This window comes from Leptinotarsa decemlineata, unplaced genomic scaffold (genome assembly GCF_025532065.1).
Source record: "Leptinotarsa decemlineata unplaced genomic scaffold, Ldec_3_MD MMD2_P_RNA_scaffold_6, whole genome shotgun sequence".
In the NCBI taxonomy this organism is placed as follows: Eukaryota; Metazoa; Arthropoda; class Insecta; order Coleoptera; family Chrysomelidae; genus Leptinotarsa; species Leptinotarsa decemlineata.
Genome location: NW_027412533.1, coordinates 12,195,483 through 12,213,216, shown reverse-complemented (window position 1 = coordinate 12,213,216; position 17,734 = coordinate 12,195,483). Strand labels below are relative to the sequence as shown.

Genomic DNA, 17,734 nt, shown 5'->3' with positions numbered 1-17,734 from the left:
TGTCTGAAATTGTTGAGATCGGTATACGACATTAGATTTTGGATGCTTCTGGAAATAACAAAATGTGGCATGTGAACTATGAAAAGTGACAAGGGTAACATTACAAACATCTTTTTCGTGAATTAATCTGTAAACATTCGCGGGATTTTTGTCGAAAATGTTTCCTCCAAATTTTGATTTGTATCGCACTGAAATTTCTGAAATTTCTACCCGAAATCATTGATTAGTATCGGAAAGTGAAAGTGACCTCTATTACATATATGAAAAGAGAGTTTTAGAGTTAGGAATCAGTTTCTGAAGACGCTAACTTGATTGGTGAAACGCATGTCGAGAAGAGTATCACATTTCTGGTAACTGAAAAAGTGCCTGTTTTCAAATTCAGTTCATACCAGAGGTTCCAGTTCCACCTTTCATATAACTATTTGTTCCAAAAAAATTTCAATGTCTGTTAACTATTAATATGTGAAAGAATTTACTAGATTTCAATCCCTTTTGTTCAAGTTTGTTTTGATAAATATTTTTTGTTTCCAGTGACGTCTAGATGTCTAGACTTTTGACAGTTCATACCAGAGGTTCCAGTTTCACCTTTTATATATCTATTTGTTCCAAAAAAATTTCAATGTCTGATAACTATTAATATGTAAAAGAATTTACTAGTTTTTAATCCCTTTTGTTCAAGTTTGTTGTGATAAATATTTTTTGTTTCCAGTGACGTCTAGATGTCTAGACTTTTGACAGTCGAATCAGATAAAATCGAAATCATATGTTTTTTTAAAATAAATGAATATCTAGCAGACATCCCTAGGATCTTTTGGAGTTTTTGGTCAGTGATAATGATACCTTCCTTAATTTCTGCCAGATCAGGAGAAAACTTTTGATAATCTCAATAGAGACTTTTTATTTTCAGTAATTCGAATATGATTTCATATTTTCGAGAGCTGTTCCTTTGATACTAGTGATGAAATGAGAGATAATGATTATTAATATCAAAGGCCATGTTCAAATATAAGAACTTACGGCAAACACAAGAGCTTTGTTCAAGTGAAAAATGATCAACAATAACGAATCAAGCAGTCGCTTTCGTTTTCCCTCCAAGAAAATCATGCCAAAAATAATTAAAATGTTGTAGTGCGTGAAACTGACTCAACTACAGGTGTGGGGAGTTTTTATCGCCAGAATAAGTAAAGTGGTTACAGAGATATTTTTTATTTTGAGGATTTCATTCAGTATTCACAGATGAAACTGTACAAGCTCCATGAAACCAACTCCTTTGGGATCCTCTTTCTTCAAACTCGCTTTCATTGAATGACCAACAGAACTACCTTTTCTTCCAACTCCAGACCCCATTATGGACATTCGTGTAGTATTGTGCTGTAAATAATCGAAACAAATAGTTATCACAAAAATATCTGCCGTTATCGTAACAAATTACGAATTATTGAATTCTTTTGCATACAATTCATAAATTTATAGCTTTTTCCCAAATAACCTCTAGTGACTTGTTTAGACTTGTGACTTGTTTAGAAACTAAATCCAACTCTGTTTTTCGTCTGTTGATGAAAAATGGTTCCATGTACTTCAACTTGGCTTATGCGAAAATCAACATTTGATAAAAAATAAATTTAAAGATTTTCCGAAATGAGAATAATTTTGAATCATGACATGGCTTTATCTTTGCATAATCTACACATGTTTGTAAAAAGTTCATTCAAGTTTGAATTGCTTTTTTTTTCTGTTGTTTTCTGTTTCCTGTTTTCTGTTGAATATGGAAAAGTGAAAGCCAAAATACCATACCTCAATGTCACTGAATTGTCGTCAGTCTAATTTTCTGTCGAGTTATTAAAAAAAAAACGTGACTAGCATTACCTTCTTCGCGGTTTCCACTCTGATGCCAGGAATGACGGTCATTCTTCGTGAAGCAGGCATAGCCGCCATCATTCTGAAGAGATGCGCAAATTCATTTCTCATTTTTTCATTACCCATCATCTGTAGAATTCTCTTCTCACGTTTTTCTAGTACTTGAGGTCCAAACACATCATCGAATTCGATTTTATCGACTACGGCTAAACACTGAAAAAAAAAATCGAGTTCAATCAGATTCTCAATGAGATATTGATGGAACTTTCACCACAGTAGGTTTATGTCCTATAAAGTCAACTGTATGATTACATTCTTCTTCTTCCACTTTCGATTACTGCTAATTTTTTGAGTAAAAAAGTTCTTTTACTTTTCACAAATAGTTAAACATTACTCAATTGAAACTAGTTATTGACATTGATCAATACCAACTTTGTTCGTGTTCATTTTAACATTACATTATTCAGTATGAGGCTCCGAAAATGATAGAATATTTTCAAGACACATTGTTGGACAAAACATGTAAAAATAAATCGATTTTCATATCAAGAAAGACATGTCTCTATCATAATCTCAACTGAAAATCCTTTACCTCACCTCTTGATAATCATTACCCTCAGAATTTGAATGAAGAAAGTACCAAATGTGATACACCATCAAAAAGTAATTTTATATGAAATTCATCCATATCACTATTACTACGTTACTTTTCATTTTGGTACCCCTTCCTGGAGAGAACAATGTAATCAAGTAACTTCAGGTACGCAACAAAATGTCAGACAACGATTCGAAACTAACTCATATTCTTGTATGGCAGTTGATTTTTTCAAGGACAAAACGCAAGCAGTACAGGAAAATCTTTAAGGCGCTCTGGGATCGATTCACATTGGATTTGAATCGCTGGAAATTCTCCAAAGAAGATCTGATCTGAGCTTTATAAATCATCAAAAGTTGCTGAGGTGTTTACAGTTTTCTGGTTAGAAACAGTGTTCCAAGCTTTTGAGATGCAGCTTTTGCAATTCCAGGGACATGAATATGCCAAAACATATTGGTGTCCATTTAAACCCTCCCAAACTTATGGAAGCAGAAAGCGGACCTGACATTATTATTATTCGGAGACATTTATCTTCTTAGAGAAAACCGATGCCTGGGGATGCCTGGCATTGCATTGAACCTAGTTACTTTTACCTGAATTTGAAATCAATTCTAGATCATCATTAAGAAGTGCAACCGGTGAAGATGTGCCTCCGTAACTTATGTCCTGGAATCCAAATGAAATGACGAGACAAGTTTGTTGCCATTTGCAAAGCAATATATTGGATTCGTGGTTTTTTCCAATAAGTCGTTAATATACAATAAAAAGAAGGTTGGGAACAATATGGATCCCTGGAGAACACCAGCGTTGGTGGTGAAAGTATTCAAGAGTCATACACATGGAGAATCAATGTTGTTTGGAATAATTGAAAGTATGCACTATTCATTTTCATTTGTTTTTTCGGGAGGAATAATAGTTGGGGCGATAATAGAAAGATACCCCCCTTGAATTAAACATCGATCTGTATTTGCATGTTCTCCCCATTGAGATGAAAGTATTCGACGTTTGTTTGAAGGTGGTTGACAATGTTTCGTGGTGTATTTCATCAGTTCGGACTTTCATTGTCTAATATAATATAAATTGATTTGAAATTCCTGAAAAAATATTATACCGAATATCAACCGAAAATAACAATTTTATTTGAACAAACAAACTGAAATTACAAAGAAATAACATAAGACCAAAAAACAACCAAAAAAATGAAAATTGAAATATTAATAAAAGCTGAAAATTAAAAATTATTAATAACAAAAAATGAAAAATGAAAATAAAAATTAAAGGATTCCAAACCAAGTTATGTCACGATTGTTAGTATCCAAAATCGTCTTCGGGTGATAACTGGACTTATTCTTCCGAGATCCGACTATTTATGGGCCATTCGAATGCTTTCACTCATCCCCTCTTCTCTCTCTCCGCTTCATTGGTTTTAGCGGGAGATGGCCGTTTGGCGGGAGTTGGTCGTTTTTCGTTTGATTAGAGGTTTCCATATGTTACGTATCTCTACGCTAGCTTGACTAAATGCGTTGTTGGACAACATATACGCGGCTTCTTTGAATTTTCTCCTAAACCAGTGTTCCTCTTTGTGGATGATTTCAGCTTGAGCCCACTTGATGTTATGTTGATGAGTCCAAACATGCTCTGCTATTCCGGATTTGCTGGTTTCTCCCCGCTGTGTGTGTTTATTGAGCTCAGCAATGCGAACTTTCAATGGACTCTTTGTTTCACCGATGTATGATTCTCCGCACTCGCAGGGTATCCGGTAAATGCAATTCTTGGAATCGCAGTCCGCGTTTGGTGGCCTGGTATTCGTGAGGCTGCCAGATCTGAAGTAGTTCTTGATGTTATACTTGAACCCAATCCTTCGTATCCTTTCCGATAATTCTCTGATGTAGGGAAGTACACGTACTGGTTGTAGAGGCTTCTCTTTCTTGTGGAGCTCTTGCTGTCTTTTAGCTAAAGCTTGTTCTACCATTACTCTGGAGTAACCATTCCGTTGAAGGTCGTTTTTGATGATGCCTAGTTCCCTTTCGAGACCTTCCTTTGTATTACAGAGCCCGAAGGCACGGTCTAGTAGAGTCTTGATGCTTATTATGAAGGTGTAATCTACGTATGTCAACGAGACTCGGGGCTTTTTGTGGGCTTTTTCAATGGCCAGAGTTTCAAATCACTATATATATATATATATATATATATATATATATATATATATATATATATATATATATATATATATATATATAATCTAGAAAGGTTAATGCAGTCAAGCTACCGGTGACTCTAAAATTGAAATCAATATGGGAATGATCAAAAAGTACTTATCTTTTTATTTTTTGAATAGATATTTCAATATTTCAATTTTTATTTTTTTTTGGTGGTTGTTTGGTTTTATGGTTATTTTCAGTTAATCTTTTTAATATTTCTCCAGGAATTTCAAATAAACTGATATTATATTAGACAATGGAAGTCCGAACTGATGAAATAAAGTATTCGATCTCATTCGTTTTTGGTGCCGCACACTGTGAAAAAATATATTCGCCCTAGTAAGAAGATGAATGGTCTACCACATGAATGGAGAACTTTACTTACTAATAGTACCCACCTTTTCTAAATATTCTCTCAAGTTATCGTTCTTCATCATTTTGGCAGTCCTGAGAGCTGTTACAATTTCTGCCCTAGCATCATTTCTGTTGTGTTGTTGAATATTTATCTTAGCCAGGAGCATGTTTCCATTAATGGCCCATTCCCAATCGCAGGCTATATTCGCTTCCTGAACACATTTTCTACTGTAGACTCTTGCCAGTTCCCATCGTTTTTGTTCTATCTGAGATCGTGCTAATTCATAGAAACACCAACAGAGTTCCTGTGAGCCTTCGGCATATTTCAAGCGTCGTTCTAGGATTTGGATTCTCTTCCTACGAATTGAAATAATTTACAACTTCATTAAATGAATTAGTACTTCTTAAATGAAAAACTTGAGGCTTTATTAAATATTACTCAACTATTAGTAAGCTCGATAAAGGCAGACAATGAATAGTTCATTCAAATCGAACATTTGATAAATAATAAATTATAAAACTGAAAAACACGCTTCATTAGCAACACCAACTGAAAAATAAAAAATAATTCGAAACTAATTTGAGTTCAACATTGATAATGAGTCCTATGACTTGATGTTACTAATGACTTTTAATGAGTCTGAAATATATTTCCAAAAAAATTAATTATGTTGTAAAAAAGCGTGGGGAGCTAAATATCCATTGTTATCAAAGACTTGGTTAGGGGCTGTTTGTCAGATTGGCCTATGGTTACATCAAGCCATATGACTTCTGAAATCTCAAATTAGTTTCGAATTATATCTCATTTTAAAGTTTGTATTGCTATTGAATCGTGTTTTTTAGTTTATTAAATTAATAATTATTTTCCACTTCTTAGTTTGACTTGCTGTTTCGAGCCCATTTGTTTTGATATAAAATATATACGCATGCACAGACAGTGTAGTTGTCTCACTTGCTCGCACACAGACACTGTGTGAGGAAATTATTCAATCCATGCGATTTTGATCAGAATAATGAGATGAACTTATGAAATTATTGTATTGTCACCGATTCTTTATGAGTGTATGAAGTTCAAAATACATCTGTCAGTTCAAAGTTAACAAAGTTAACAAAACGAGATATTTAAAGTAATGCAAACACAATTGAACACAACTTGAAAATGGAATGTTTCAAAAAATATTGTGAAATGAATAATTCTACAAAAAAATCAAAAGAAGCTTTAGATAGACTGAAAAATATCACCACAGAACAATTCTCAGTGAATCATGTCATAGGGTGTCAATTTGAAAACTTCCCACCCTTAATATCTTTCTTCCAGTAAACAAAATGAGGAATCGAAAAACATGATGTCAATTTTATTGTCAAATGGGACACTTTCAAGAACTATTTGTTAACCTTGGAATTTTAAATGAAAAGGGGCGTCAAGTGGCACATTATTTTGATTGGCGTTCAATTCTGCTTCCAATGGTACCCTGACTAAACTAAACTAACAGTGGTATTTATTAGTACGCCTATACTGAGATGCATGGTTTGAACAGAACTAGTAAGAATATTAGGTGGTACTTTTACAACCCTTTATTAGGGTTAACAGTAGCCATTAGCTCCAATTAATTTACATCGAAAAGTAGTGTAATAGTAAAACGTAAATAGTAGTAAAGTTGTGTTTAGTAAATGCTGAATTTTCAATTCTCATCGCAGAAAGTGTAGAGATAGCCGTTTTTTTGTTATTTCTACTGTGAAAAGTTTCTGTTTTTCTGTTAACATTCTTCAAGACAGAAGTGGAATTATGACGATTTATGGAGAAGTTGGAAAGTTAGGACGAAGGGCGGCATGTCTTTTTAACGAAATACATCAAAATTGTAATGTAAGTCACCGGTATGTGTTTGATTTGGTGAATAATTTATACGAACTATGACCAACGCCATACATATATGCAGTTGAGTAGTTTCTCATAAATACGTCCGACGTCAGCGCCGAATAAAAATTATCAACTATCAATTTAATCCATGGATCAACTAAAAGCAACAATTAAAACAATTCATTTTTACAAAATACCAATAGAAAGTAAAACGGCGTGCCACGCAGTTTTACTTTTCATTAATATTCATTTGAAATGAGCTGAATTATTTTGTTTGTTGAATTTCAGTGATACATGAATTAAATTGATTGTTGATAATTTTTATTCGGCGCTGACGCCAAGTGTATTTTCGTGGAACTACTCAACTGCATATATGTATGGTGTTGGTCATAGTTCGGTAATAATTCGTTCGACCGCAGCGAATAAAAACTATGAACAATTAATTTAATTCATGTATCACCTAAATGCAACAGTCAAAACAATTCATTTTTACAAAATACCAATAGAAAGTAAAAATGAATTGTATTGATTGTTGCATTTATACATGAATCAAATTGACTGTTGATAATTTTTATTCGGCGCTGCGGTCGGACGGAATATTGTGTTACAATCACTAGACTATCATGTTGCCAGATTTAAAAATTTACTTTCTGCAAGAATCCGCTCGACGTTAGCGCCGAATTAAAATTATCAACAATTGTTTTAATTCATGTAACTATAATTATCAAAATACAATTTTATTCATGTTTCACAGAAATTGTAGTAAATTATTCGATAGTTACAAAAAAAGTATATATGACAAACATTCACTTCCAAAAATTTCAAATAATGAATCTATATTATAACTGTTCGCAACTTTTCATCAAACAAATTAATTCATGTAACATTTTAAATCGAGTGTGTCATTTAAAATGGAACAAATTTTGCGAACAATCGTTTTTAATGTGTTGAACAAATGCATGAATCAATTAAATTCAAACAAATAAATTGTTAGTTGAATAAATTGAGGAATGAATATTTGTGACAATGAAAAGTAAAACGGCGTTCCATAGGAATGCCAATATTAATCCAGTATAACTGGCAATCTGTACTTTGAAATGCTTGAAAAGACTATCGATCCTCTTATAACTCACGAGCTTGAAACTCAAATGTATGCAGAAGGTAATGAATACATCAAGGAGAGTCCAAATCTACAATAAAATGGTCATTTTTGGTCGTCCCACTTCGATGTTGACACCAATGGATTCGTCTCGATGTCAAGAAACATATTTAAACATTTTCAGAAGTCTAAAAGACATAGGAGGCCAACTTTGTTATTATTGAAGATAGGAGGGAATGCAGGTACCCTAACCTCAAAATTTTTGCTGGAACATAGAGATGGAGCATGCATTTTATTCATTTTTGTAGTAGGTATATCATAAAACTATTTATATGAGTATCGTATTGAGAGTTATACTGTAGGAAAAAAGGGGCGTGTCAGTAATATTCACATGATGACGTATGACATAGGTACCCTTGATTAGCGATTTACTCTCAATACCAATCGGAATTTTTTTGAAAGGTTATGAACCTGTATAAGAAGAATTTGAGAATGAGTTGTTCATCTCAACCTCTTTGAAGATGATCACTTGGTGATCAAAACACGTGTCGAGGTGTTAAAAATAACGATTTGGCGTTGGGAAAAACTCCAGTAATATTCATTGTTCATCTCAAGAAAAGATATTTATTTTTTTGAGAATTGACAATTTACTCCCGCCCGTTTGACACCGAATAAATATTTTATTATTTCCTTACGTCTTTAGATACAATGTTGTACCTATAATCACACCGGATTTTTTTCTGTGTATATTACGAATGTCTTCACTAATAATTGTGTTAACATTGAAAATCTCATTTTCCAAAAATATCTTCTATGAACATTGGATTGGAAAATGAAAAATTCGCTTACTTGTGATCAACGAAGACATTCTTGAATTGTTGAATGACAGAATCAGATGAGGGTTCTCTGCTGATCGGCAATCCAAGCGCCACTAAAATTCTCTTATCCTGATCATATTCAAGTTGAGAAGGATTCAGTCGGCTCATCATAAAGTATCCTGTCCTAAAAAAAAACATAATGCTTTTAACAAAATATATGGGTGCATTAAATCACCAAATTGAGACTTCTCAGTATACCTATTTTCAATTTCATAGTTATGCATTGATTATATCTTTAGAGTACAAGATCACCTGCATATATTTTCTGTACAGTTGTCAGTATGGTTTTCGAAAATCAACTGATACAGAATTTGTCGTATTAGATTTAATAACCAATATTGTGTACTATTATCAATGGATCTATCAAAATGTTTTGATACTGTCAATCATAAAATTTCATTACACACATTATTTGACATTGGGATTAGAGGCTCAACTCATGATTCAATAATTATTTGAATAGAAATACAGACAGAAAGCAGTTTGTATGTATAGGAGATTAATGAGGTTTTTCGAGAAGTGTAACATGTGGCTTTTCACACTTTTGAATTATCTTTCATATTTACAACCATTTTCACATTTGACTTAGATAATGGAAGTCCGAACTAATGAAATTCACCGTGAAACATTGTCAACCACCTCTAAAAAAAAATATCTCCATGAATGTCGTGAGTTGCTTTTTACTAAATGAATGAGAGTGCAGATTTTCACACCAAAACGCGTTATGAAAAATTGTTCAGTGATAATCGCACAATGAAGTGTTTTTTTGAATCCGTTATGGATTCTCATCAAATATCGGTCGATCAAGCTTATATACGAGTATACATTTGATTCACTTTGTATTATATTCATTGTTTTTACAGTACACGCCACACTGATGGCGAGCGATCACGCAGGTTTGGACTTCCCGACTAATAGACTTCCCCTTGCCGACCAGTGTCGTACCTATAATTAGCTTCAATCATGGTGGCAAATAGAACATAACTTTTCCGTAATTTCTTTTCATATTTCATTTAGTATTATAGGTAGTAGTTCAGTTCATTAAAATATTATATAATGGTACACTTTTCCAAAAATGAATGAATGAATCAGTCACTATCTAAATAAAAATTTTCTTCATCTTTATTGATGCTTGTACTTGTGCTTGTGCTGCTATCGTCATTTAAATTTATTATCACTGGATTCAGCTCTGTTTGAACGTCTGTGAATGTTTGATTTTCCTAATATTTCCGCTCTATATCTACTACATGTCGGCTTCGCTTTCGTCATTCCTCAGAATTGATTTGTACAAACTCGTGTTTCGCTAGTTTACTCACATCTTCCAACTTGAAAGTTACATTCTTTTGGGACACGTTGTTTTTGACAGTAGTGGGATTCAAATGGAAGTCCGTGTTCAAGCAGAACTCTATCAAATTAGTATCTAATATGGTTCTTTTCATTCACTTTGATCAATTAGTATAATTTGGATTTGAGCATGTTAGGTGTACCGTACAATGCTTTTCTCGTGCAGCTGTCCTAGAATTTGTGCTGGGGGCTAGATTATTTCGAATATTGTGGTATGGAGCATTATCGGTCACGACTACCGAATTTACAAAAAAATTTGTAACCATTTATTATAATTTTTAGAATTCATTTCTGAAGGATGATCCGCCGATATTGTGCCTGATTTGAATATAAGCATGGACAAGAGGCTTGGTCCTTACGCGATATTTCCAAAAACCCTTTCGTTTCATCAAAAAACTCAATTTGACGCGGTTGGCTACTAAAATTAAATTTTCTTAATTATTTTAAGTCCTCCTATTTTCTTTAAAATCCTACGAAGAGATATTTAGGAAGCCACAATTCCCAGAACGTCATTGATTTTGTGTTGGAATTTTTTTACCATGAAACGACACCCTTCCATCCTACGAAAGTCGTAATCTAATATCGAAATATTCATACTCGAGAATATCAGTTACTGGTGCTTTTCTAGGCCGTTAATTTCTTGAGGAGGAAAATTTTAGTTCTCCGTTAATTGCTTACCTTCTTTAACCACTCTGATACAAAATAAAGATTGTCGTTTAGATAGTTATTTTTTAAATTTATTTAATGTTACCTGTAGCGAGAGATGTTTTATTTTTCACATTTCATAACATATCTGACTCACATTTAACACTCTGAAAACAATTGAACACTTTGAAAGTTATCCACTTGCCTGACTGTTTCAGACTGTTCAGAAAGAATAAATGCTATAATACTCAAACATTATATGAAGTAAGTGTGAGTGTATAGTGTAAGAAAACTGTATATTTTCTGTTGAATATATACAGTTGTATATATATATATATATATATATATATATATATATATATATATATATATAATACTCGTTAACACACTTCTCATATTGCAAAGGTTCCACGATGCCGACGTACTCACAATCGAAAATATATTACATACATTGGACCAAAACTCTACAATTCTTTACCGCCGTCATTAAAATGTATCAGAAGTTATACTAAATTGAAAATAGGATTGAAAACATTTATCAATCACAACTACCACAGATTGGAAACAATACTGGATAGTTGACTAATTCACCATACTGCAATCACTCAATACAATGTCACAAGCTGTTGTTTCTGTATCTTCTTTCGTATTTGATGCTCTCATTATGCTAAAAGATTGCTCATCATTTTGGTCGTCCTTCTAGGACTTCCCAGAACTAATTGGTAAGTTTATCTTAGTTTGTAAATGTATTGGATTCGTGGCTGTAACGTATGATAGAGCAAACTTTTCAGTTCAGCCCGATAAGTTATTGCATGAATTTGAAGTATTTTCATCAAAGAGTATTTAACAATTTTGGTTTCTTGACTGTCTCATAGATGAATAATCAGCAAACATTTTGATTTTCTCCCGCAAATCTGGAATGGATAAAAAATTTCTGTAGATCACAGGAAGAACTGGGCCAGAGATATATCCCTGAGGAACACCACATAAAAAACTCTCAGAGAGACAAATTTTTTCGCTAATACGAACATACTGTTTTTTATATTTCAAATCAATATGAAACTAAGTGTACACAAATCCCTTGATTCCTTAAATAATTCAGTGATTAACAGTATCAAATTCTTTTCGGAGATTTATTGATAGTTTGTATGAATCCCGGTTGAGTTGAAATTGAGTAACAATATTCACTGACTCTGTGTCACTAGATTTTCGAAATCCATATTGTCCATGAATTACATTTTTTCACTTATTAAAATATTCCAGAATTCATTGCTTTTTCAATTATTCTAGATGAAATCGAAATTGGTCTGTAATCTATCATGACTCTTTTTTTCCGGATTTGAAGATAGGTTCAGCTTTGGCAGTTTTGATTCATCAGTTAATAAATTTATTAAAATTCACTCAATAATGTTCAAAGTTTTTATTTCAATGAGTGATTTTCTCGCTAATGTTGTCAAAGGCCGGAAATTTTCTCAGATCTAACATACTTATATTAATCAGTTGATTTTAAATACATAAAAGGATACATGAAAAAAAGTATATTTTTAGGAGAAATTAATTTTTGCGAAAGAACGATTTGGCTGTCTTCATCTCCAACTTGATAAAAAAAAATTGGAAATCTTTCGAAGAATGGAAGGAAGCAATAAATTAATGAATTTCAAAAAGGTAACGCTATATAAAGATGTGTAGATCATGCGAAGAAATAACTTTCAGACACAAACTGAAAGAAAAGCCCTCTTGAAACAGATACTTTCATATAAACATCGAATTGAACGAAAAAAAAAAAAACCTTCGAAACGAATACTACCATATAAGGATGCCAGTGATCCATGTAACTGAAATGTAACCTCTTCCTTTTACTATATTGTGTAGCGATCCTGTGAATGATATATGATTCAATTCCATAACGAATGTTTGGAATACTAACTGAATATAGAAAAGTGTTACGTAACGTGTAACGCTGCCAGTCTGTCTGGCTTTCCTTTCTCCTCACTCTTATCCATAGCGCTAGCTATATTTTGGATTCTTTGCATGACTCAGTGTTCAGTGTGCGATCGACATACACTCTTGACAGTGAGCTTATATAGGTTAAACCAGTGGTTGCCAACCTGTCGATCGCGAGCTACCGGTAGCTCGCGGAGGCAATTCTGGTAGCTCTCACAACGATTTTGATTTAAAAAAATACAAACTGCAAAAATCAGAGAAGCTTCCACAAAAAAATATAATTGTCATAATATTAAACATAAACAGCGGTAACGTTGCGGTGAGCGATCTGCCGCTGACGCCATCAAGCTAGAATCGGCTAGAACTGACCAGCCGGACCAGCGCGTTAGTGTTCGAGAACGATCTGGATTGCTTTGAACGGGATAAATACGCAAGGCGCGGCGACATTGCGCTTAGTTTAAAACTGAACGCGTAACCAACGTCCAGCGGTTGGGTTAGTAGAGAACAACAAAAATAATATTATGGCAAGCAGTTGTAAGAAGGTAAAGACACACCACTTTCATTCAGAATGGAAAGAACAATACTTTTTTACAGAAGTTAAAGATAAAAATGTGTGTTTGTTATGTGATACTTCGGTCTCCGTTGCTAAAAAAGGAAATATTGAGAGACATCATAAAACTGTACATTCTAATTTTGAAAAATCATTCCCACTACATTCTGCCGCCAGAAAGGAGAAACTGAAACAGTTAAAAAAAAAGCAGTTAATTGGACAACAATCAATATTTTTAAGAACAGTCGACAAAAATAAGGCTGCAACTGAAGCATCGTACCGTGTGTCCCAGATAATTGCACAAAAAAAGAAACCTTATGAAGACGGGGAAATGATAAAACAGGCGTTTTTAGAAGCTGCTGATTCGTTATTTGCCAACTTTAGAAATGAAGACGAGATAGTTTCAGCTATAAAATCTATGCAACTTTCTGCTAATACAGTGATGGGACGTGTAGAAGTAATGAGCAATGATATTTTTTCACAGTTAAGAACTGACTTAGATAACTGTGTTTATTTTTCACTTCAACTGGATGAATCAACAGATGTCGTTGACACTGCCCACATGGCCGTGTTCGTCAGGATGGTTTTTAGTGATTTTACGATTAAAGAAAATATTTTGAAGTTCATTCCACTGAAAAGACACACTACTGGACATGAGTTGTTTTCTCATTTGAAAAATATTATTTCTTCCGAGAAAATTTCAATATCGAAAATGGTAGGCTTGACAACCGATGGTGCTCCAGCTATGCTGGGTTGTGATAAGGCTCTGGTGGCGTAATGTCGTAAAGATGAAACTTTTCCGCAATTTCTCTGTTACCACTGCATTATCCATCAGCAAGCATTATGTGGAAATTTCCTGAAACTAAACAACGTTATGAAACTGGTGGTGAAAATTGTGAACAAGATTAGAGCTCAAGCGTTACAAAGAAGATTATTCAGAACCTTGGCCGATGAAGTTGACTGTCAATACGGGGACCTACTCCTTCACTCTGAAGTCCGATGGTTGAGTAGAGGACGGGTGCTGAAACGTTTTAATGATGTCCTATCTGGCATAGTTCAATTTTTCAAACAACGCGATGAACCGACTCCAGAAATAGAAAATTCAAACTGGCTTAGAGATTTTGGTTTTCTCGTGGACATTATAGAGAAGTTAAACGAACTTAATTTGCAGCTTCAGGGGAGAGACAAAGAGCTAGCGGAAATGATTTCTGATATGAAAGCATTAATCAAAAAGCTGGAGTTTTGGGAACAAAACCTAATTACCAGCGATGCCAAGCATTTTCCTATTCTTTCAGAAAAAATATCTCAAAATCCATTAGAACCCTATGACAACAAATATCATGTAGAAATAATTTCTATCCTGAAGAATAACTTCAAAAATCGTTTTAAGGATTTCAATGAAATGGCTTTAGTAGCGCAGTTTGTTGTTTCACCCTTTGTGGAAATTGATATCCAACAGTTTGCAACTTGTGTTATGCAGAACTTTGGCGAAGACATCGCTGCAACAGAAATGGAAGTCATTGAGTTTCAAAATGATTTAGCCTTAAAATCGTTAGTCTCAAGTACTGAATGTATCTGGCCTATTGTAAGTAAAGACAAATATTCAGTTCTATGCCGTGTTGCCTTGAAAGTGAAAGCATTATTCAGTTCAACCTATTTGTGTGAATCTTCTTTTTCCAATACGAAGTTTATTAAGAACAAATATCGCAATCGACTTACAGATGAACATTTGGATAATTGTATTCGAATGGCTGCATCAAATTATACTGCAAACATTAAAGAAATTATCGATGAGTCTGAGTGTCAGCCTTCTCATTGAACGTGCTTTTTTATTTTTCAATGTTTATATTCATGATAGTGCGTTACTTTTTTGTTGTTATTATCAACTATTTTTAAATCATACGTGACATGCCGTTGTGGCTAGATAAAAGTTTGTGTTTATTTTTCAAACACCTTCGTTTGATAGGTAGGAATGTAGCTATGAACAAGTACGTACTAGTAATATTAGATATTTTGTTATTAGTTTATTATTAGTACCTATGTATTATGTATTACCAGTTAAATAGTAAAATAAATACATATAATGATAAACTAACTGTGGATTATTTCATTTACGTTGCGTTACGTGGCTTCCGTGTGAGTAGCTCGCTGTTTATTCCAAAATTAACAAAGTAGCTCAACACATTGAAGAGGTTGGCGACCACTGGGTTAAACCAACAACGCATCAGTAAGATATTTTAAAAAAATTGATGGAACAAGCAGAAGATGATCCTCGGAACATTACAGAATCTCCTAACGAAAGATAATTTTAATAATGTAATATAATACGATTTATGAATAACAAACATTATAAAAATCCAACCAGCAAGCACGTAACATTCTTTAATTATGTGAAACGTGGCTTATAAATGATGATACTAATTTTGTGAATGTACTTTATTAGCATCATTATTCAATCCTATAAAATTAACAATTGGCTTATGCTAGCTATAATATATGTACATACACAAAATAATCAATAGAAGATTATCTTAATAAATTATATTTCCTCACATTATCATATTAAAATACATACAATTTAAGTAGTAACCTGAGCTTGTCTCAAGTTGAACAATGTCAATATTGAATAGTTCAACTTAGATCAGTTTAAGTTATCACTTCTGACGGGCGTCCAGAGATGCACACGTTTTTTATTTGTATAATGCAGTGTTCAAATAAAAGTATTCGCTTCGAGAGTATTTTTCTTTCGTGTAATTCAATGTTTATATGAAAGCAGCTGTTTCGGAAAAGCTTTTTTTCAGTTTGTGTTTGATGTGATATACACATGGAGTTACATTTTGAAATTGATTGCTTCCTTCCTTTCTTTGGAATATTCCCACATTTTTTGTATAAAGATGTAGAAGAAGAAAGTCAAACCTTCCTTTTACATGTAAGGATTCTTTCAATTTCATTTTATATTCTTTCATGCTAATACATTAGGTCCAATATTCATGAACGCAATGTTGAATTCTCCATAAATTTCCGGATGGTTCTCAATTTTCTTTCACAATCACCAAATTGTATTTCGTGTTCTGTTCCACTTCTGATTTTATTGTATAGAATGTCATGACAACTGAAAATTCATTACTTACCTGATCATTTTATATACTTGCTCCATATATTCTTCCTTATCCGGAAATAGTCTATGGGGCTGGATCTCACAATAGTGTCTCAGTTTTTCTGCCAAATCCAACATTTTCAGTAAATTTCGTTTTTCAAAAGCAACTCTCAGTCGGGCAAAAACTACGTCTGCTTCCTTCCTAATAGTTTGTTGCTGTAACACCAATTCTTGTTCCTGGCGACTTTTCAATGTGCCAGAAGAACGCGCTTGTTGGTAGTTGATGTAATAAAATGGTCTTCTAGTTCGAAGAAGTTCCTGTTGAGAAAATATTCCATTCATAATATAGGGTTTTTATAATGAAACAGCAGCATGATTGGTAGAGACTGCTAACTTTATTAATCGACTATACATAGTGGGCCAAATATAGTTTGCACTGTGGCGACAATAGATGGTGGCTACATGTTTATTTTGTTATAATTCAATATCACATTACAACATTTCCAAATAATAAAATAAGTAACATTTGACTTAACTATCATAGATTATTGAATAAACAAAATATTCTCAAAAACTGATACTGTTTATTTTCACGCTATCTTTCACTCAGCAGATTTACTGGCCTTTCCGTGGTAGATAAATATAAAATTTTCACAATATCATTAGCAAATTTCTCTCTACAAGAATGATATTGAACTGCTGTATAAACTTGAATCTTTTGTGGAACAAAAAAGTAGCTGCTAACTTATGGGCACATTGGTTATAGTTAAAAATATCAGTATTGAATATGATTCTTTTGTAATTTCCAACAATAACTTTTCTGAATATACAGCTTCATTGCAGCAGTCCAATATGCCCTTATATTCAGCTTCTGTGCTTGATACAATACATGCAGTAAAATGAAACAGTTATATTTGCATAAGTGATTAAATTTTGGTAAAGAAAGTGGATGACTTTCTACTACTCCATTTTCATACAAAATAATGTGGGAATCTTCCAAAGAAAGGAAGGGAGCACTCAATTTTAAAAAAGATTTCCACATTTTTTTGTATCAAGATGGAGAAGTAGAAAGCCAAAAACTTCATTTCCCAAACACTTGCCTATATTTTTGTTTCCTAACATATATCACAGTTTGACAGCCTTAAGAAATATCTAGTATGAGATCTGCGGTCAACTTATCATTGCCATCAGTAGAAAACCTTAATCAATATGATTTGATCTTCAAGTATTTCAGAACCCTCTTAGCATAGGACTAGTGTTTATCATTGAGGCAGTTATTAAACCGTTTCAAGAAATTAACAGAAAATACAAT

The 17,734-nt window shown here is 33.3% G+C and overlaps 1 protein-coding gene across 1 annotated transcript in view; it reads right to left on the bottom strand.

Moving 5' to 3' along the window:
• Positions 1 to 1,190: 1,190 nt before the first annotated feature.
• Positions 1,191 to 17,734, bottom strand: part of LOC111511384 (outer dynein arm-docking complex subunit 4) — a 31,357-nt gene continuing 14,813 nt past the window's right edge. Inside the window, exons 5-9 of the mRNA XM_074169992.1 lie at positions 16,457 to 16,740; positions 8,814 to 8,966; positions 5,052 to 5,364; positions 1,867 to 2,070; positions 1,191 to 1,371 (exon numbers count right to left, since the gene is read on the bottom strand). Coding sequence (XP_074026093.1) covers positions 1,231 to 1,371; positions 1,867 to 2,070; positions 5,052 to 5,364; positions 8,814 to 8,966; positions 16,457 to 16,740 — 1,095 coding nt within the window. The 3' untranslated portion in view covers positions 1,191 to 1,230. The remainder of the gene's footprint in view (positions 1,372 to 1,866; positions 2,071 to 5,051; positions 5,365 to 8,813; positions 8,967 to 16,456; positions 16,741 to 17,734) is intronic.